Source organism: Lontra canadensis, unplaced genomic scaffold (assembly GCF_010015895.1).
Source record: "Lontra canadensis isolate GAN:19392208 unplaced genomic scaffold, GSC_riverotter_1.0 scaffold163, whole genome shotgun sequence".
Lineage (NCBI taxonomy): Eukaryota > Metazoa > Chordata > Mammalia > Carnivora > Mustelidae > Lontra > Lontra canadensis.
In genome coordinates, this window is record NW_022631157.1 from 1052998 (window position 1) to 1074154 (window position 21157).

At 51.3% G+C, this 21157-nt stretch overlaps 1 protein-coding gene across 5 annotated transcripts in view; it reads right to left on the reverse strand.

Annotated features, from left to right (window-relative positions):
• Nucleotides 1-21157, reverse strand: part of KSR1 (kinase suppressor of ras 1) — a 141105-nt gene that overhangs the window by 47309 nt on the left and 72639 nt on the right. For all 5 annotated transcript variants that reach the window (XM_032845360.1, XM_032845361.1, XM_032845362.1 and 2 more), the window contains exon 2: nucleotides 16383-16523. In XM_032845360.1, the coding sequence (XP_032701251.1) occupies nucleotides 16383-16523 (141 nt within the window). The remainder of the gene's footprint in view (nucleotides 1-16382; nucleotides 16524-21157) is intronic.

Genomic DNA, 21157 nt, shown 5'->3' on the forward strand with positions numbered 1-21157 from the left:
CTCAGGTGTCACCCAACAGTCCTCTTCGCTTTTTTCCTAGCACTTTAAAATATGAAAACTATACAAAAACCAGTGGTGGGCCGGACTTGGCCCACGGGGCACAGTGTGGCAATTCCAGATCCCAGGGGGTCATCCAGCCACTCAACAAACACACATCAACTCTGCAGGGTTCCATCAACTCGTGGCCCTGTGCCTCAATGCTCCTTCCTTCCTGCCGCCCTCTGTGCCAACAGGGCTTCTCCCCGTCCAGCCCCCCAACACACAGTGTGCAGAAGGGGACACAGAGGAGAGGCCCCCAGGGAGGTCCCCACCTGCCATTCAGGCCACCTGCATTTTGTCACCTTTCTCTGTGTCACTGACACACATTCCCAAAACTGCTCCTCCTGGTTGTGGTTTGAAAACAGCCAGACGCGTCCCACATTAAAAAAAACCATCCCTTCCCCAACACACACACACACACATACACACACACGCACACGCACACACACCCGCTTCGGGGCTACATGCTTACCCCTCTGCACACGCTACTCCCAAAACAGAGACAGGAGACACGTCGGCTTCTCCAAGGCCAGTTCTCTACACCCAGGATGTTTGCTGATTATGGGGGAAAAAAAGCCCTATTGTCCACTAGACTCCAGAGTAAACCTCAAGTCAGAAAAGGAATACTCTAAAACAAATAAACAAAAATGAGCACATTCAAAGATAAGATTAGGGTCAGAGTGGGGCAGGGGGACAGCTTGCCAGCAGCCAGAGGGCTCCACGAACGCTGGGGTGATGCTTGACTTCTGGGGAACTGGCAAACAGGAAAGTCCCTTCCTGCACAAGTAGGGCAGGAGGCGGGGTGGGGGGTACAACTTCCCCAGAGCAGCAGGCCCTCCCTGCCATCCCCAGTTGACACAGCTGGTGAGAGCTAGACAAGCAGGGGGCAATGAGGATGCGAGCCAGGCCAGCAGCTGTGTGACGAGAGGCTACTGAGTAAGGGGGGGGGTGTATGAGGGACCCTCCCCACAAGGACACCTCAGAGCGGGAGGGGGAGCTCTAACTGCCCAGGGACAAGGGCCCTAAACTGAGATTGTACCTGGCAAACTGGGATGCCTGCTAATCCCACACAGAGGGTGCAAGGGAGCAGGGTCTGGTTTGAGATGGATCTCCCCATGGGAAACCCCAGCTCTCCTGAGGGCAAAGGCACAGACAGGGGCTCCTGGGCACCGCCATACCCGTGGCCATCTTTACTCCTGGCTGGGAGGAGCCCCCTGTGGCTCTCCTGATCCAAACACACCATTAAAAAGAGGGTTCCCAGACAGGTCTACAGTCTCTTACTTCCTCCTCCATACCCGTGGGCGGGAGCTGAGTTCAGCCACCGAGGCCCCCTGCACCAGAGAGTGCCCAGGCCTGGTATGTGCCTGGCCCCACCTTGGGGCCAAGAGCCCAATCACAGACCCCTCCACCAGAATGGCACGTGCTAGTGTCCAGTTATGCAGTCTGTCCTTTGAGGTTGGTTGTCTGTCTATCTGGGTAGGGGATATGCAGAGCCACACAAAGGGCGCCCAGGCCAGAGACCTGAGAACCAGGCCATTCCACCTGAAAACAGGGACCGCATTGTTTTCACGCCACCCCCAAGGGCATCCACCCAGGAGACCAAGATCTTTCAGGAGATCTCTGTAGTTTTCCAGAAACTCTGTAAACAACTCCTGCTCCACAGCAAGAATGGGCCTCAAAGTAGGGGAACCCAGTGGAGCCCAAGAGGATGGCCAAGACTCGAGCCAAGGAGGGCCTCCCTGGTGCTGTCAAGGTGTGAGGGCATGAAAGGGGCTAATGGATACTCATGAGGTTGGATACTCAGATGGAATGGAAGGATAGATCCTTCCTCTGCCACGGTCAAAGGGCAGGGTTTAAAAGGGACCTTAGAAACAGGTTAGTCCAACACTCACTTTATAGAGGAGAAAACAGAGGACCACAGAGGTGAGAAGACCTTGCTGAGTCACCTTGAACAACAGCACCAAGACCAGGGCCCAGATTTCCCAACACCCCTGCCGGTGTCTGGCACCAGGCTATCCCGGGCCTCTGAGAGAGCTCACCGTTGTTCATTATGGGCGTTCCTCACCCAGATGTAAAGGTTTCATTCCTGCCAGAGTCTCTAAGCTGCTCTAAGAGGTAAGCCAAGGGTATGGACTACCCTGAAATCTTCCCTGAGAATCACCTCCAAAGGTGCTAGCCTGAGGGACGCCAAGCCAGGTGCCTGCCTTGTGGGCCCAGAGCCCTAAGGAACCCAGAAGCAACAGACTTCCGGGCTCATGGCCTCACCCAGAGCCCAGCAAGTCTCTTATGTCTTGGTGGCTTAAAAGATAGCAAGTGGGCAGAAACTCTCAATTCCATGTTCTTGCCCACCCCAACCCATGCCCACCGATGATAGTGCAGCCTTTCCTTCTTTTTGATAAGTAGCAGCAAACCCCATGTCACCAGCTACACCCAAACACCCAGGTCCTGCAACACGGCCTAAGACCTGCCCTGGGCCGAGGCACGCTGATTCTTACTCAGCTTCTCTATGTGCTTCCTCTTTCCACAAACAGTCTAGTCATAAAAATAACCACTACGGCTCCTGTCGCTGCTCGTGTAGTGGGCCTGCACACAGCTGCTCGGTAGCTAAGGAAAGGGAGGCTCAGAGAGATTAAGTGACTCACTGAAGACACGGCCAGGGAGTGCCGGAGCCGGGAGGGGACCCTGACCCTCGTAACTCCACGCTAGCACTCACAGCCTCTACACGCTTTGGCCTCGTTGGCCTGGGTGACCAGAAGCCCTGACAGGCAGGGCTGGGGCTACCTGCACAAGTCTCATTTCTTAAGCTCCCTACGGAAGGAGTAGGCTCAGAACAAGGATGTATCCTGTTCAAACCCAAAGCATGAACAAGCCAAAAGTCATTCATTCACTGGAAGAATGGGGAAGACCTGTTCCAATAAGATTCTGATGGTTCTCCAGCCTATACCACAAGAGACTCAGGGAATGAAACAATGAAATGGAAATCATAATCTAGATCTTTCCAGACACTGTTCTACAGACAATGAGCAATGCAAGAACTCGGGGCCCAGCCTGAACGTACTGGTTCTGGGGACTCGCAGAAGGGCCACCGGATCCCGGACCCCAGCGCCTACCTTGCAACCCTCCAGCCTGCTCTGGTCCAGGCTTCCTGTTTCTCGCAGGACCACAGGCGGTGGGGTCCCCGTGCCCCTTGCAGCCTTGGCCATCACCCAGCTCCACAGGCAATGCATGGTGAGGGGCCCAAGCCCAGGGTCCCCGGCAGCTGGAGCCCTGGGTGCGGTGTCTCAGAGAAGGACAAGGCAGGGAGAGGAGTTTCTGTTTTCACGACAGTAGTGAACAGTCACTGTAGCCAAAAATAGTTTGTGCCTGGGAGCTGGGGAGTCAGCACATACCTCCCGGAGCAGGTGCTGGTTGTGAGACACTCAGGCTCTGGTGGGCCTCACTGCAGGGTCCGAGACCCGGGGACCCAGACACCCAGGAGACCCGGGATACCAGGCCATGGACAGAGAAGTGTTCTCTGCCTTGCTTCCGCTGCTCACCTCCAGAAAGTTTGACCTGAGTCAACAAGGAACATGACCATCTCCCCCCTCCCAGTGAATCATCATCTGGGGAAACCCCACCCCCCACATGAACTCCAATTACCCCCAACCCTCCTGGAGCTCTCAGACATTTGGGGCTGGCTGGTTTGGATGCCCTAGATGGCACCCAAGACAACCATGAAAAATGAGGCTCGGCTGTCAAAGCTCTTAGAACGATACGTTGGGAACAGTGAACTTTACTTGATGCACATGAAAAAGAAAAATGTAAAAGAAGTTAAGGGGCTGCCTATCAGTGGCTGGTGGAGTCGTGTATGGGGGGGATTTTGTTGTCTTTCCTGAGCTATTTTTTTAATTTTCAAATTTTCTTGCAATGAACACTTGTAATTACTAGATTTAGTAATTTCTAAATTAGAATTTCTAATTTCTAGAATTTCTAATAATTTCTAGATTTAGAAAATGTTGCTTCAAAATAAAATCTTGAAAAAGGAGAAATGTTCAGGGATCACAGAAGGAATGTATCACGTGGTTCTATCTACAAGAATTTAAAATGCGTGTGTATTTTGTGACCCCTGCTTTGGAGCCGGGTATGAATCCTGGCCACGACACGTACCATCTAGGTGACCTTAGGTAAGTGACAACATCAGTTTCTCTAGTTCAGTCGCATATTGGGCATAAAAGCATTGCCCCCTGCTGTAGGACTAAATATTCGTGCCCCCACCTCAAAACCTAATCCCCAGGGTGATGGTATGAGGGGGCAGGGCCTTTGGGAAGTGATCAGGTTATAAGGCTGGAGCCCTCAGGACAGGATCAGTGCCCTTCTATAAAGGAGACCCCAGAGAGTTGTCCGGTCTCTCCCACCATGTGAAGACAAAGCAGAAAGACCACAGTCTCTGAATCAGGAAGTGGGCTCTCACCAGACACTGAACCTGCCGGCACCCTGGTCTTGGACTTCCCAGCCTCCAGAACTATGAGAAATAAACTTCTGTTGCTTATAAGCCCCCAGCAAGCCCCCAGTCTATGGTATTTTGTTAAGAGTGGCCCAGGTGGATTAAGATGAGACACTCCATGTAAAGCTCATAGCTCAGCCCCAGGCAGGATGGGAACAATCACTGAAGAATTAACAACACAGGGGCGCCTGGCTGGCTCAGTCAGTGGAGCGTGCAACCCTGTGTCTCAGGGTTGTGGGTTCAAGCCCCATGCTGGGTATAGGGATTACTTAAAAATAAAACAATCTTAAAAAAAAAAAATTAGAGCATAAATTCAAGAATAAACTTCATTTTAAAAAAGGAAGAAAGAAAAAGAAAAGCCAACAACAAAGGCTGACTGGAAGGAAATGCACTAAAATGTTTATAGCATTTCCTCAGAGTAGTAAGATGATGGTGTAAACCATCAACAAATGGTAGAATTATTTTAATTTCTATACTTTACACATTTTGAAAGTGAACATCCAGGTAAATTACTGGATATTAAGAAAAAAAGAAAAGTAAAAAGCCAAGAAGAAATGATTGGCTCTGTGAAGGATTACAGGTAACTCATTTCTTTTGCTTCTCTACATTTTCTAATCTAAAATAAATCTTTCTTTCACAGTGAAGAAAATGAGAAATGTCATTAAAAACAAAAAACAAGGGGCTAGGCTCACCGATTACATTCTAGAAATGAGATCTCTGCTGCTCCCCTCCCACCCCAAGGTGTAGGCCTCACGCACCATCTCGAGCCTGAGGCCCTGGGTCTCCTGCAGACACAGGAGTCCTGCTCACTGAAGGAAACAGGGCACAGCGGCTACCTCTGTGACTCTCAGGGGAAAGCCAGGTGACCCAGCCCCACGGAGAGCCGCTGGTGATGGCGGGGACCCCAGCAGCTGCAGTAGAACCAGCCACTCTTGTCATCTGGGAGTGTGAGTGTTAATACACGTCTTTTGCCGTCCACAGGAGGCTTCGCTGCTGGTGGCCTTGGTGCCTGCCACGTGGTGTGGGTCTGGCCGAGAAGTACACTCTAACAGCATCATGTGAGCTTCCACATCCAGACCTCGCTGAACCTCTATTACTTAAGCTGACAAAAGTCTTTGGTGTAAGCCAGTCAGCACTGGAACTTGCTATGGAAACGTTCTAACTAGGAGGAGAATAGCTTGTACTAAGTAAGTAATTACTACGTACCCTCGGACCATCTATTTAACCCCCCCAATCCATCTCATCGACAGACAGCCACTATGAACACTAACTCTGTGCCAGGCACTTTATTCCAGGCTAGGAATAGCAAATGAAGTAAGCAGTTCTTTTCTTTAGGGAGCTTACATCCTAATAGGAAACACAGAATAGAAAACATAAACTAAAACATGTAACTGAAATTTATGAATAAATGCTAAAAAGGAGAGAGCATGTTGAGACATGGGGGGGGGGCATCTAATTTTAGACAGGGTGGCCTCTCTGAAGATCACACTTCTAAAGATCCTAGCCGTGAGAGTATAGAAATTTCCAGGCAAAGGAAACAGAACATACAAAGGCCCTGAACTATGACAGGAAACCTGACGTGTTCTAACGCAAGGCAAAGAGTAAGGAGGGGCAGGAGATGGTGTGGAAGAAGGAGGCAGATGCCAAATACTTCAGGGCCTTACAGGTAATAGTGAAGGGGTTTGGATTTCATGCTGAGGGCAAGACACTGAATGAAGGACTGTACTCAGAAAAGTGAGATGATCAGATTTGGGTTTTAAGAAAAATCACTCTTGGCTTATAAAAATGAGATGAAATGAAGAAGAGGGCAAGAGTAGATAGAGAGATGTAGGTGCTACTGCACAAGTCCGTGTAGTAGCTAGGCCTAGGGTAGCAGGGGGCATAGTAAAAAAGAGACGTAAGTGGGTTTGGGATATACGTTTGGAAATAGAGCCAGCAGGCTTTGCTAGTTAATCCAACGTGGAAGTAAGGAAGCAGAAGGAATGAGAAGTGACTGCTTAGTTTCTAGGTGGACAACCGACAGACGAGTAAACAAGCTGAGAGGTAAGAGACTTGTCCATGAACAAGTAGCAAAATCAAGTTTCTCTCTGCCTTCCAACACCAGGTTCTGGGCTGCCTATTTCTAATCTTGCTACCTCCCCAAAAGCATATGGATGAGAACCAAGCCACCAAAATGCCTATGTTGATTTTCTTTTAAAAGAAGGGTAGTAAGAGAGGGGGCTTTTGTTTACAATAATTAAAACAGGGTGGTATTGACACAAGAATTTCCCAGTGATATATCTAGGCTGGTTAGGTGTGTTCTAGAGCAATCTTGCCTTTAAGGCCAGTCCCGGAGGAAGGGACAAGCAATAGAAACTGACAGCCCAGGAGCTGGGTGGCCCCAGAGGTGGCTCAGGCACACTCTAAGTCATCCCACAGTAGGGCTACAGGCACACAGCTAGACCAAGTCCAGCCCCTCACCGAACACAGAAGAGCCAGCTCAGGAACCCCGAGCTCAGCCGCCTTCAGCAGCCCCCAGACACCAATCCCCAGAGGCTCCCAAAATTCAACCTTCACGAGCCCAGAGGAGAACACTCCTGAGACCCCTAAGCCCAAGGGACCAATACTCTTTGAATGATCTGATCTGAAATCATTCATTAAACAAGACATCTTCAATGTGCCAGGCGGCAGAGACACAGCAGCAAAGGAAACAGCCAGATTCCTGCCCGAATGGCACAGGATCGCCGGTCTAGTCCATTTTCACTGGGCTCGGCAGCCCAGAAATCCAGAGGATTGAGGAGATGGGCTCACCGTTCATAAATGCCAACCAGAACAGTCACGCTCTGGTTTTTTCAGGGTTCTAAAAACCAGGAGCGACCTTACACTCAAAGCTTAAAACAGAGCATTCTGGCTCAGATTCAGAAAATAAACCACTTCATCAACTGGAGAGAGGGATGGATGTATGCCAGCTCAGTAAGGACGGCAACTCAGGCCCAACGCCTAGAACAGGGCCTGGCACCTAACGGGAGCTAAGTATAAACCGAATGAGTGCATGGCTGGGTGGACAGGAGACAACGCACAAAGGCCCTCAGCTCTGTACCAGGCCCCATCTCAGCCCTTCTTCCCTTGGGGCCCATCAGCTTGCTTCCATGGTGGCTATTTGTAGCTGTGTACATCCCACCACCTGATACGCCCCCAGGGAAGACTGTATTTTGAGCATCAATTAATCTGCAGTGGTAATTAATCAGAGTAAGTGATCAATGGATATAGAATGAGTGGGTATTACGGAAAAGGTGGAGGAGGAGAGGAAGAAAAGAAGGTCAGAGGGAGGGAGGAAGGAAGGCAGAGGGAGAGAAGGAGGGAGACAGAAAGAGATCAAGTTATTTTCTGGTTGAAGATTTTATTTTTTTGCCAGAGAGAAAAAGAGAGAAAGCCCAACCAGGGGGAGTGGCAGACAGAGGCAGAGGGAGAAGCAGGCTCTCCGCTGAGCAGGGAGCCTGATGTGGGGCTCGATCCCAGGACCCTGGGATCACGACCTGAGCTGAAGGCAGATGCTTAACCAACTGAGCCACCCAGGCATCCTGAAAGAGTTCAATTCAATCATACAATGGCATACAGTAACCGCAGGCTGGGCTAATCTAAGTAAGAAGCTGAGTCAAGAAAGGGAGACTGGCTTTAGAATCCTGACCCAGCTATCATCTCACTGTATGACCCTGACAGGTCCCTCGACTTCTCTGAATCTCAGTTTGCTCAGCCATAGAATGGGGACCAGGGGTCTCTCCCACCCCTCCCCCGGGTATAAGGATTAAATAGGATGGTAAGTGCACAAAATGCCACCTTCCTTCCATATCCCATCTCCATCTTTTGTTCTGACTGCCTGGGTGACACGGGCACAGCAGCCCTCTCCCCAGGCCTCCATCTCCCCATCCCGCTGGGCTGGTCCTGATGCCTTAAATCCCTAGTGGCAAGCAGCCCCAGGCCACTGAGGCCGACAAGCTGGCCTGGGTCTCCCCACACAGCCTGGAGAGAGTGTATGCTGCATTCAGAGGCGGCTCCCAGCTGCCAAGAGCAAGGCCGTTGAACAGTGTGGCCTCTGGCTCCCTGGGGAGAGGGTAGGGATGACCAGAAGACTGACAGCAAGATTCATGTGCATTAAAGCTGAACCCAGGAGCCAAACACCAGCTCACTTTCCTGGTTTATTCTTCCACAGCCTCTATCATCACACAGCCCACCCACCGGGGCCCACACAGGGCCACGCTCACTCCCAGCCAATGAGAAACCAAGATGGCGGCAGACCCCAGGGAGCTCGCTTCCCATCCCCAAGAGAAGGCCTGATTTCAAACATGGGAACATGAGAGTAGTAGAGGAGAAGGGATAGAGAAACTTGCCCTGTCAGGGCTTTAACAAAAGCCCCTTACCGGACTTGCCTGCATCTTCAGTTCAGAAAATGCCACCAGTAAGAGCTTCCTCAGGGGAGTCCATGGCCTCTGGCTTGGGCCCTGGGGTCCTGGCCTCTGCAGCGCCCACCTCTCACGGCTAGGATGGATCCCAGCCAGTGCTCACCACTTCCTCTAGCAACTTCCAACAGGGAAATTGCTGAACAACAACAACAAAAAAAATGGCTTCACGCCAGCAGGCTCTGAAATCATTTCCCCCATGAGCTGCAGCCAGAACATGAAGCTGTGATGTTGAGCCTGTGGAAGGTCTGGCAGGGGAGGGTGGAATCACAGTGTGTGACTCTAGGTATCTGGGGAGGGTGGAGGCACCTTGCTCTGAATCAGTCTCGTGCTCAGTGCTAGGCCTGAGAGCCCCTCCTCCATGCAGTGCTCCAGGTTCCCACACCAGCACGGGCTCACCTTTCCCTGTCCTCATGATGAACCCAGCCTTCTCACCAGCAGGGATTTTAGTCTCCCTAAAATAATTCTAGTGTTCTCTCACACACACACACACACACACACACACACACACACACACACAGGCATGGTGCTGGTCTCCAGATAAATGCCCCTACACAAAGGTTTCCACGAAGTGACCATCTGCTCACCGGTCTCTTCCCAGGGCAAGCCCTTTGCAAACACTTCCTGGGAGGCCCAAAGAGCACACTCAGTCCTCAGGGGCTCTGCTGGTACTGTTCCTGCCCTCTTGCCCTTCCTAGCTCAGCCTAGCTCCCAGCTCTGAGGGAAACCCTCCCCTGGTGTTGGTCTTTCTCCAGCCTCCCAGGGTGGGTTTGCCAGCTTCCTCCCCCAGACCCCAGACTGCCTTCCATCAGGGCACTTGATATCAGCTTTCAGCAAGTCTCACGGTAGCCTGTGAGCTCCTGGGGTGGGGGGAGTGTCTCTAACACCTTGGCTGCGAGCAAGGGGTCCCTCCAGGGCAGGCTCCAGATCAGCACTGTCCGACACAGCGAGGGTTGTATGTCTCTTTAAGTGAAAATTAATTACAATAAAACAAAATCTAAATTTTGGCTTCCCCGTCACTCATCATATTCCATGGTCACACGTGGTTGGTGGCTACCACGTTGGGTAGGGCGGTAAAGAATCCTGCTATCATACCAAAAGTTCTACTGGACAGTGTCACTCTAGAGGAAGATCTAGTGTACGTGGGGTCAACGTATGAAGGTGTCTCCTGAGCTGCTGGTTGCCAAAGGAGTTACAATCAAAGATCACATATGTCAGAAGCACCCACTGTGGGCTCTGGAGCAGCAGGGGGTGAGATCTAACTCAGAAAGGAAAGGAGGGGAGGAGAGGCCCTGCCTCCACACCAGAAACTAGGAAGGGCCACTACCAGCCTGGGGCCACGTCTGCATCCAGCCCCCTCTTCATGCAGCAGAAAGGCACTATTTTCCTGGGGGGAGGGCAAGACACACAGAACACAGAGGCTGAAGGGACAGCTCCCACCATCTGGGGCCCTTTAGCATGGATGGCTCAGCAAAGGAAACTGCCAGACTTCATGATTCAGACCTCTTCTCCTAAAAACCAACCAACCAACCAACCAAAAAAAAAAAAAAAAGGAAAGAAAGGCCACATAACAGGACCCTGTTTTAAAGTCTCCATTTCCATCTCTAGCTGGAGATGGACACTTGTGGACGCAGGCTGAGGCTTTCTGTGTGCGCCTCTACGTGTGCCCATGGGCACCCCTCACCCAGTCACTGCTAGGCTGGCTCGAGGAAATCTTCCCTCTTAACGATTCTACTATTAAAGAGGAATGAGATGGATTTGTATGACTCACGCAGAGATGAGATTCAGACTGAAAAAATACTGTACAAGCCCATTTTTAGCAACTATCAAAAATAAAAAGGAAACAAATTTGTATGTAAATAAGAACAATGTGCTATCCCGGATTGGCTCCTAGAACTGAAGGAAGCTTCTAATGGAAAAACTGATGAAATCCAAAGAGAGTCTGGAATTTAGTCAACGGTGATGTACCAACATTGTGTTCTTAGTTTTGACAAATGTGTGCTGCAGGAACGTATAATGATAATGATGGCAGGAAACTGGGTGAAGGCCATATATGGGAATTCTGTACAATCACAGCAATTTTTCCGTAAATCTCAAACTATTCCAAAATAAAACATTTATTTGAGAAAATAAACAATGTTCAATTGACATTCAGAAGTTATAAGTGTTCTGGGGCACCTGGGTGGCTCAGTCATTAAGCGTCTGCCTTCAGCTCAGGTCATGATTCCAGGGTCCTGGGTTTGAGCCCCACATCAGGCTCCCTGCTTAGCAGGAAGCCTGCTTCTCCCTCTCCCACTCCCCCTGCTTGTGTTCCCCCACTCACTGTGTTTCTATCAAATAAATAAAATCTTAAAAAAAAAAAAAAAAGTTGAAGGGTTCTATCTCTGAGGTCACTTTTTGTGGGGGATGGCAAAACATGGGATTTTATGGTGTTTGGAGCTTCAGTTTCTTGAGATCTGCACCTATCTTTGGTGAGTGGCAGTTTTAGAACCAATTCCAGCTACAAGTCCACAAGACCCATCAGCGTCTAGGGTGAGCAAGGGAGGGTGGGTGTCAGAGTACAAACTATCTGAGTGAAAAGTAAGACCCACAACCCCCAGACCCACCATGAGGCCTGTGCCGGGATGCTAATCTAACTCCGGGCCCCCATCACTGTGCACACCCCCCCCCACAGGTACAAGGATAGACTCCAGCAGCAGAGCCAAGGCGAGGCAGCCCCCTCCCCCGATGAGCAGAGGCTAGGATTACTAATGAGAACTTCCTTTCCAACCTTCCTTTCTAACCTTCAGCATACTCTGGCCTGTGCCTAAGAACCAACCTGAGATCTGAGAGGAAGAAATAGAGTAAGATTGAGAAAAGGGGTCTGGAGGGCTCAGGGAAGATATACAGATACCGGGCCAATGGTTCCTTGTGATTCTTAAAACCCAAGCAGAAAACCGCTGGCCCACACCCCAGGTACTCTCAGGCAGCCTGGCCCACCCTCTTCCTGCTCCCACCCCCTCGGCCTCAATTCCTCCAACCTCTGGGTAAGGATGCCCATGAGTGAGCTCTGGAGCCGGCAAGGGCGTGGGAGGCAGCCCGGGGCCCAGCATTTGTCCTCCTGCTGCCCTTCTTAGGCCTTGAACTGACTCCCACTGCCTCTTGACTCAGAACACTGCCTCCAGCCAGCCCCTGCTCTCCTGGCCTTCCTTGACTCCCCCCTGCTTTTCGCTCCCCAGATGGCTGTCTTGAGCTACCTGTGCACAAACCTCCAGCAATCTCTGTGGGGCTGGTTCTCACTCAGGAATTAACAGCAGCCGAGGATGAAACGTGAGGAAAGTGCCAGAATTTTCTCTCCTCCAACCCACTGAACACCACTGTGCCTTTAAGCACTTGACCCCACAAGCACTTCAGAGTGCAAGAGGCATGTAGGTCCCAGTGCAGCCTGTAACCAGACTACAGAGGCCTCGCAGAGGAAGGCCAGTCGGGCTCCCAGAACCACAACCCCTTAATGAGTGAAACATGTTGATATGGTCAGAAGAGGAGTGCCAAAGAGACCCAAGGACTCCTTGGGGCGTCAGCCTATCTCAGCCTTCTCAAGGGCACCAACTTCCCCAGGGTTCTTCCCGGAGGCTGAGTTGTGGGTAGCTGCGCAGAGCTGGGAAGGTGGATCTTTGGGGCTATGATTCTAGAGTGGCTTCTCTTGCAGGGTATGAAAAGCCAGACCTAGGAGTAACCTGTGTCACCACCCACTCAGGACCAAACCCTCAACTCCTGGGACACCTACCATGTAACCGTGAGATTCACCCTTTCTGCCTCTTGACAGTCACGTTGAGCCCAACACTCGCTGGGTTGTTACGGAGCTTGTATTCCAGTGGGAGACAGCAGACAGACCACAAACAACAAATAAGTCAGATATACTCCAAAAAGTGGTTGGTGTCATTGAGAAAAATCAGCAAAGATGCACTGGTAGAAAACAAAGGGTAGGAGTGACCTTTAGATCAGGTTATCAGGGAAGACTGAAGAGGAGGGGACAATGGACCTGCTGCTACAGGGACATCCACAGGACAAGCCAAGGAGAAAGCATTCCAAGGAGAGGAAGAGGGAGTGCAAAGGTCAGACCAAAGGGATCAAAGAGGAGGGTGAGAAAGATAAGGTCAGATAGGCCAGTAGAGGCCCAAGTGGGTGAGGAATCTGGCATTTATTCAGAAAGAAATGGGAAGCACTGGAAAATGACATGACCTGTATTATGTTTCTTAGTGGGCACTCTGGCTGCTGTGTGGAAGTGGAACGGAGTGGATGAAAGTAGGGAGACAGTTAAGAGGCTGCTGCAGGAGTCCGGGCAAGAGAGGTGCTGGCACTGGGGATGGAGAGAGGGGGGCAGGTCTGCAGATCTGGGGGGTAGAGCCCACAAGGCTCGCTAAAGCCTCGCACATGTGAGGGAGGGCAAGGAAGACTTAGGGATGGCCTCTTGGGCTGTGGCTTGAGCAACTCCGTGGGTGACGCTACCATTCTCCGAGATGGGCAGAGGTGGGAAGAAAACATGTCTCTGAATGGAAAGGGGAGAACAAGAGCTCCGCCTGAAACAGTTGTTTCTGAGCCGCCTCATGGTCTCCAGGTCACCAGGGAGGTTACCAGGCAGCTGGAGATGCTCTTGCTCTCTTGCCCTGACCCCGTCATTCCCACCGAGATGTCTGCTCAGACGCTACCTCAGTCCCCGAGGCTGGGTAGCAGCCTGGTTCCCAAACCACATGAGGCACCTGGGCTCTCCCGCCCACCTGACGCCTCCCTACAGACAAGACTGCCCCTCATTCAGTGCTGGCTTTGACGCACTCATGACCTCATGACTCAAACACCACCTCACTCAGTGTCTGCTATGCCTCTGGGCCTGCCTGGAAGACCCCTGTGCCAGCTGCCCCCCACAGGGCTCTCCAGGGGCTTAAATGGCCCTGCAGCTGGCTTCCCTGGGACCAGCCTCTGCACTGGGCACACCTGGCTCCTCTCTCACAGACAGACACGGCTGCAACGGGGTGTCTGGCACACTCCAGATCTCAGCAGCCCCAAGAAAAATGTCATGAGCAGCTAAGCCATCTGCCAGAGGTGGCTCGGCCTCTAGAAAGGAAGTGAGAATGCAGTGTGGAGTCCACCAGTCCCCTGTCTGAACCTCGAGAGCATCCCAGCTCCAGACCATCCCAGAGCCCTTCAGCTTCTCCAAACCTGCGGTCTCTGCCTGTCAAATTAGGGACGACACCGGTGAGATGCCGGGCAAGTCACTACCTCTGTGGGGCCCTAGCACCCTCCACGGTGTTATAGACGTGGTGTGAGAAGCTGCTTCCCATCTCTACAACTGGGGGTGGGGAGGGGTAAAGGCTGGGCTTGGCTGGGGGGCAGGGGCGACCATTCAACGCTCCCCAGCTCCCAAGTCCATGACTTTCAACATGTCACCACGGACAACCATTCCATGTTGTTGAGATACCCTTCCTGGGCAGCAGGAGGCTGTGAGACCGGAGGGCCTGATGTGTGCGTTTGAATGTTAAATAAAGTCCTAGGACACTCCATGTCACAGAGGAGCTGCTCTCAACCTTCACAAAGACCAGCTCCTTCCTGCCAACTTTGGTTTTTTTTTTTTTGTAGTTTTTTTTTTTAAGATTTTATTTATTTGAAAGAGAGAGAAAGAAGGGGGAGTAGGAGAGGGAGAAGCAGGCCTCCCACTGAGCAGGGGGCCCGACACAGGGCTCGATCCCAGGACCCTGGGATCATGACCTGAGCCCAAAGCAGACGCTTAACCCCTGAGCCACCCAGGCGTCCCTTCCTGCCAGCTTTGTTAACTGTGGGCGTGCACCAGGTCAGGTCAGACACGTGTGACATGTTAAGAGCCCTCCGGGGTCCCCTCATTCACCCCCATGCACTCCCACTCCTCCTCCCCATGACAGGACCTTTTACGATCACGCCACTTCCTGTCCAGGAAATCTCTCCCAGGGAAAATTCCTAAATATACAAAGAGCTGCAGAAATCATATTAACCCTGTGTTATAGATAATAGCCAAGGATGGGATGAACCTCCCACCTGACACGCCACACCCCCTACATACAATCAAACATTACGCAGCTACTTTAAAAGGGGGAGGGGTGTTATTAAGTGTGAAGCTACAAAGAAAATATGCTGGCTAGCAATAGCATATGGTAAGAGCAAAACAAAACTGTTTATTCAGGATCGTTTGAACCAGTGCTGCCCAAGAGAAATACAATGCAAGCCACACACTTCCGTTTTTGAGTCACCACATTTTAAAAAGTGAGTGTATTTCACGAAATTAATTTTAACATTTTATTTAGCTTAATAGACCCCAATTATATATACTCAACGTATACAAAACATGAAAAGTTATTCGTGTTACTTTTTTTCTATATGAAGTCTTCAGAATTCAGCACCTCTTTGAACTTCTAGCCTTGAAATGACGGCACATCTCAACATGGATTTGCCACGTTCCAAGGACGGAGTAGCCACGTTGGCTCGTAACTACCTTACAGCACGGGTCTGACCCATTAGAAATTTTTAGAAGACTTAACTATTAGCGGGGGGAAGAAAATCAGAAGGAAATACCAAAATCTTAATGATTGTGGACTTTTGCTGAGTCGTGGGAATATATGTGAGACTTTTTTTCCCCTCCTCCGTTTTCCAAGCTGTGTCTAAATAATAAATCCCTATTGCTTTTAAAATAATAGCAAGAGCCAACAACTTTTTAATTTTATAATCAAAAGGGGTTGAAAGACCTGGCTGGGTGAACTGCACCTGCTAGGCACTAACTTACTGATGCCTCACGCGGGGCACGGGGGAGGACCCTGTGCCCCTGACACTCGGCATAGGATATGTTCTCCAGGCTCACTGGCCGATCAGTTACTTGGTTGAGGTGGGGAGGGGTAGGTAGGCGGGCTGGATGGGAAGAGGGAACTGAGCGGCGAAAATACTACATTACAGCAGATACAAGAGAAAACTAAACTCAGGCTCTTGTTTCCAAATCCCAAAGCGGCTCACTTGCTATCTGCGTGACTTCAAACAAGTCATGTACCCATTCTGTGCTTTAATTTCCTCAAGTATGAAGCAGCAACAGAGAGTAATTCCTTCACAGGGTTTTGCGAGAATTAAGTGAGATTATCTAGACAAAGTGTTGATAGCACGGTGCCTGTCACACAGCCAACGTTTCCACAGGGTGTTCTTAGGGGGAAATCAATGAACCATCAGTGTGGTCAGGTTGTCCAGCTCGTTTGGCAGTGGCCCCGGGACACAGGCTAGAGACACACTTGCCTTGGGTCCCTCCCACAGCCACTGTCCTCCCAGTCACACTCATACAGGAGCCAGTCCGTGGATTTGTGTGTGGTCCCCCATGCCCGACAACCCCCCACCCAACCATTCCCCCTCTCCAGACCCCAGCCCCACAACCCGCTTACCTGCACTACCTCTGGCCTCACATTGAAGGTGCACAGCCAGTCACTGAAGCGAGGGTAGCTGTTGAGCTCCGAGGTCCTCTCACTGGGAGCCACGCTGAGCTTGCACTGTTGCTGCTTGCAAATGTAGCGGACCAGCTTCGCCTGTGGGAGCCCAGGAAAGAGCAGGCCATTTTGTATGGGGTTCATACATGCGCTCTACACCCCAAGCACTATGCACAAGAGCCTGCAGGGTGCCCCCCACCACCATCACTCAAACACCAGTGAGGTAGGAAATGGAGGGAGGAGGAGAGAAGGGTCCAAGAAAGCCAGCAGAAGACCTAGAGAGCCCCCCAAGACCCTCTCCTCACTCCAGGGCTGGCTGACAACTGCCTCACGCCCAGGACTATGATCCTTAAGGACAATGGGCAACACTGGTCAGGAGAGAGAATGGGGTAGAGACCTAAGAAGGGCTTCCTGAGGGCACCTGGGTGGCTCAGCAGATTGTCTGCCTTCAACTCAGGTCATGATCCCAGGGTCCTGGGATCAAGCCCCACATTGAGCTTCCTGCTCAGTGGAGAGCACTAAGCTTCTCTCTCTCCTTCTCGCTCTCCTTCTGCCTGATGCTCCCCTGCTTGCACTCACTCACTCTCTCTCTCTCTCGCTATCTCTCTCAGTCCGATAAATAAAAATCTCTACTGAAAAAAAGAAGGGCTTCCTGCCCTGGGAGGGTTGGAGGGTGGGTAAGAACGTGAGGCTATGGAAGATGTGGGGGTTTGGGGAGAATGAGTCACCTCCCACTTAGAAGGCTTCCAGCCTAGAATCAGACTGCCTGGGCTGGGATCCAGGGGCTCAGGCACCCCCTAGCCCTGTGACCCTGGGCGAGTTACTAAACCCCCATGCCCAGAAAAGCCTGTTTCCCTGTCCAGAAAATGGGATAACAACAGAATCTCCTTCTCAGGGAGGTGGGGAAGAAATGAAGCACTCGGAGCACACACCAAGTACCGGCCATGCCTGCTGGCATGCGGCATGACTGGCCACAGTCCTCCACTTGGGCTCACCAGTAGCCTCTCAGGAAGCACACCCGGATATGTATGCAAATTTCAGATGTACGAGTCTGTGTATTTTCCAAGGGAAACGCGTCCACAGTTTTCAAAGGCCTCTCAAAAGGCTAAAACCTCAAGAAGATAAGTTTTTTTTAAAGATTTTATTCATTTGACAGAGAGAGAGAGCACAAGCAGAGGGAGCAGTAGGCAGAGGGAGAGGGAGAAGCAGGCTCCCCGCTAAGCAGGGACTCCCAGGACCCTGGGATCATGACCTGAGCCAAAGGCAGACGCTTAACCAACTGAGCCACCCAGGTGTCCCAAGAGGTTAAGTTTAAGTAAGGACAGCCTGGTTTTGGTCAGCCTCGTCCTCTCTCTGACAAACCCTGGGCTCCAACCAGGTGCCCCTGCACAGTACTGATGAATGCAGAGGTGGGTGGGATGTGTGGGGGAGCCCCCCTCCAACCTCGGTCATGGTCCAGGACTGATTAAAAGGAGGATGAGCAGAACAGATAGCAATGAGCTCACAGCCCCAAGAGGAGAACCAGGGAGCTGCCAGGCTCGACTGAGACCAGAGACCCAGGGACCCTATGAGGGCTCTTGTCACATTGACAAGACTCTAGTGACTTCCTCCTGGTGACTTTCAAGCTTCCCCAGAAGGTGTGCACAACCTTCCAAAGTCCTGTTGGACCCTGCCGAGAGGAGCCACTTCCGGGTCTCCTAAAGGGTTTTCATTTTTAATTCATTCCTTTCTTCCTCATCTGCAAATATCTCAGTATATTTCTCTAAAGGATTCTTTTTATTACTCCCAATACTAAAAAGTAGTAATAATTAGGGATGTAATATTTCAAATATCTAGAAAGGCTCCCAAATTCCTAGCAGGAGCACTTGAGCATGTGGGGACCACAGACCCCTCCAGCAGTCTAGAAAGGTCCTCAGTCCCTTTCTAAGAATAATGCTTCAAATTAAACACAGCATTACAAAGGAAATCAATTTTATTTAAATACAGTTCTCAAAATAGTATTTAGAATGGTGACAGAGTACTAAGAGCCCATCTTTATTTCTTGCTTTGAAGATTTACTTATTTATTTGAGGGAGGGAGAGAGAGAGAGAGAGCACAGAGCACACGTGCGTGTATGCACGAGTGGGGGAGGGGCAGAGGGAGAGGGCCCCGGGGTAAACTCCTCACGGAGCACAGAGCCTGATGTGGGGCTCGAACCCAGGACCCTGAGATCACGACCTGAGCCAAAATCAAGAGCTGGATGCCTAACCAACTGCGCCACCCAGGTGCCCCTCATAGCCCTTCTTTATTACCCCATGAAACAACAGCTGACCATGGGTTTCATAACTATGACAGCTTTGAAGCTGTGACAAGCGCAAACTACTTTTTTAGATATCATCACAACTGTAAGGTAATATGCAAACAGCTGTGCTTTTTGCTGGAGACCAAGTGACACACATGTCCTTGTTGCCTACATCCAAACTGAGTAACATTAAATTCCAGTTAAGGCAAGTGACACGAAAGATTCCTTTTGTTCCACTCCAAACTCATGGACCACCTGATTTCCATCCACAGACCCCAGGCAAAGAATCCCTGTGGGGCATCTGGATGGCTCAGTCAGTTAAGTGTCTGCCTTTGGCTCAGGTCATGATCCTAGGGTCCTGGAACCCAGGCCCATGCGGGGCTCCCTTGTTAGCTGGGAATCTACTTCTCCCTCTGCTCCCCCCTACCCCCATGCTCTTTTTCTCTCTTAAATAAATAAAATCTAAAAAAAAAAAAAAATCCTTGCGAGGAGTCAAAGGAGACCCACACTGACAACAAAACCATTGCTTCTCCACCAGCCTTTCTGAAGTTTCCCTAGAAACTGTGGTCCTGGGCTCACAGGCTGCTAGCCTGAAGGGCACCGGGCCCTCGTGTGGTCCTGAGCCCCGTTAAGTCCTGCCACCTTCTAAGGACTCAGTGGAAAGCGGGCACAATTTGCCAAAGAGGGAACACCGAGTCGGAACAAAGATAATTCCACCCAATTCCCAGTTTTGATAATTAGAGAAACCTCCCCGGAGGCAAAGCCCAGCCTTCCTGCACCACGTGCCTCGCAGATACCCCAAGATGACGCTGCTAATCAAACATTCTTTGCACCTCTCAGTGTCGCTGCTAATGGAACAGTCTTGGCAGAGGCTGGCAACCCTGGGTTGCCGCAGAAGGGCATCCGCTGTGCCATCGTGGAACTAAATCCCCGGGAACATCTTCAGAGCGTGGGTAAAAAACAAGATGTGAGTGCCGTGTTTATGCTGTAGGGTAAAGCAAAGGCACTTGTGTCCCTTGTCCAGACTCCCCCGTCCAATGACCCATCCCTCCCAGGGTGACCACAGGCCAGTTCCAAAATCAATGGCCCCAACCTTCCTTCCCAGGCTCTTCACCACTCCACTCTAGCCCTGACCCACCCTGCCCTGTAGGTGGTACACTCACCTGCAAGTGACTTCTCAAAGACTTCTAGTACTTTCCTACCCCCAGGGCCTCTGCTCCAACTGCCTGCAGTAGCTTCGAGTCCCCTCCTCCTCTGGCCACAGTGTACTCGGGCTGGGCAAGACCCCCACCCCAGACCTACTCACAAGCCCTGCCTCTCATTGCGTACACGGGGTCTACACCGTGCCGGCAGCCCGTATCACAGTGGCCTCATTATTCACTCTTCTGACCCAGTCGCCCCCGACAGATTCAAGTTCCCAGGGCAGCAGACATAGTACCAGGCTTCGGAGTTGAACCTCACTGGGGTTCAAGTGTAGGTTCTGCCACTTAACAGTTATGTGACCTTGGGGAAGTCGGCTCATTTTCCTGAGTCGTGGTTCTCTCCTCTGTACAACAGGAGTGGTGACATGGAGCCCGTGGTCTGTTGGGGGGATTGAACTATGGTACAGAAAACCCCACGACTACTTAAGTCCCCAGATGAGTACCCATCGGGGCAGGGACTGTGCCCACCTCATTCAGGACTGTACCCACACGCCTATTATGGCACACAACATGTGCTCTCAACAGCCCGAGGAAGGAAGGAGGCAAGGACACACGTGGGCCTCATCCCCGAGTTGAAGAGCTTCTCATAGCCCGATCTTTCCCTCTCCAACCTCAGCTTCAAAGAGACAGGGCCAAGCATCAAATAACCGGATAGAGTCACAGAGGTCGGGATGCAGGCAGCGGCAGGGAAGGCCGCCCACCACTGGCGTGAGAACGGAGGACCAGACCCCCGGGAGCCGATTAAGAACGCGTCCACTCTACAGACGACTTTGACCGTCACAGGTCAACATCAAGACTCGCCAGCCCGGGGGCGCCTGGGTGGCCCAGTGGGTTAAAGCCTCTGCCTTCGGCTCAGGTCATGATCTCAGGGTCCTGGGATCAAGCCCCGCATTGGGCTCTCTGCTCGGTGGGGAGCCTGCTTCTCCCTCTCTATCTGCCTGTCCCTCTGCCTACTTGTGATCTCCGCCTGTCAAATAAATAAATAAAAATATATTAAAAAAAAAAAAAAAAGACTGGCCAGCCCAGCCTCAGCAATGAGCCAGGATTGGGCTTTCTCGAATTCAGTCCCCTCCCACATATCCGGCCCCTTTTGGCCTCAAAGCCCTCTGCCCAGAAGGCTCTTTCCCAAGACCTCTGGGCCACAGCTCGGCTTAGAACTCCACTCCTGCAGGGAGCCCTGCTCATCAGCCCCCCATCCTCCTCCCCGACCAGAGCACACATCCAAGTTCTAATATTTAACTTGTCTGTTT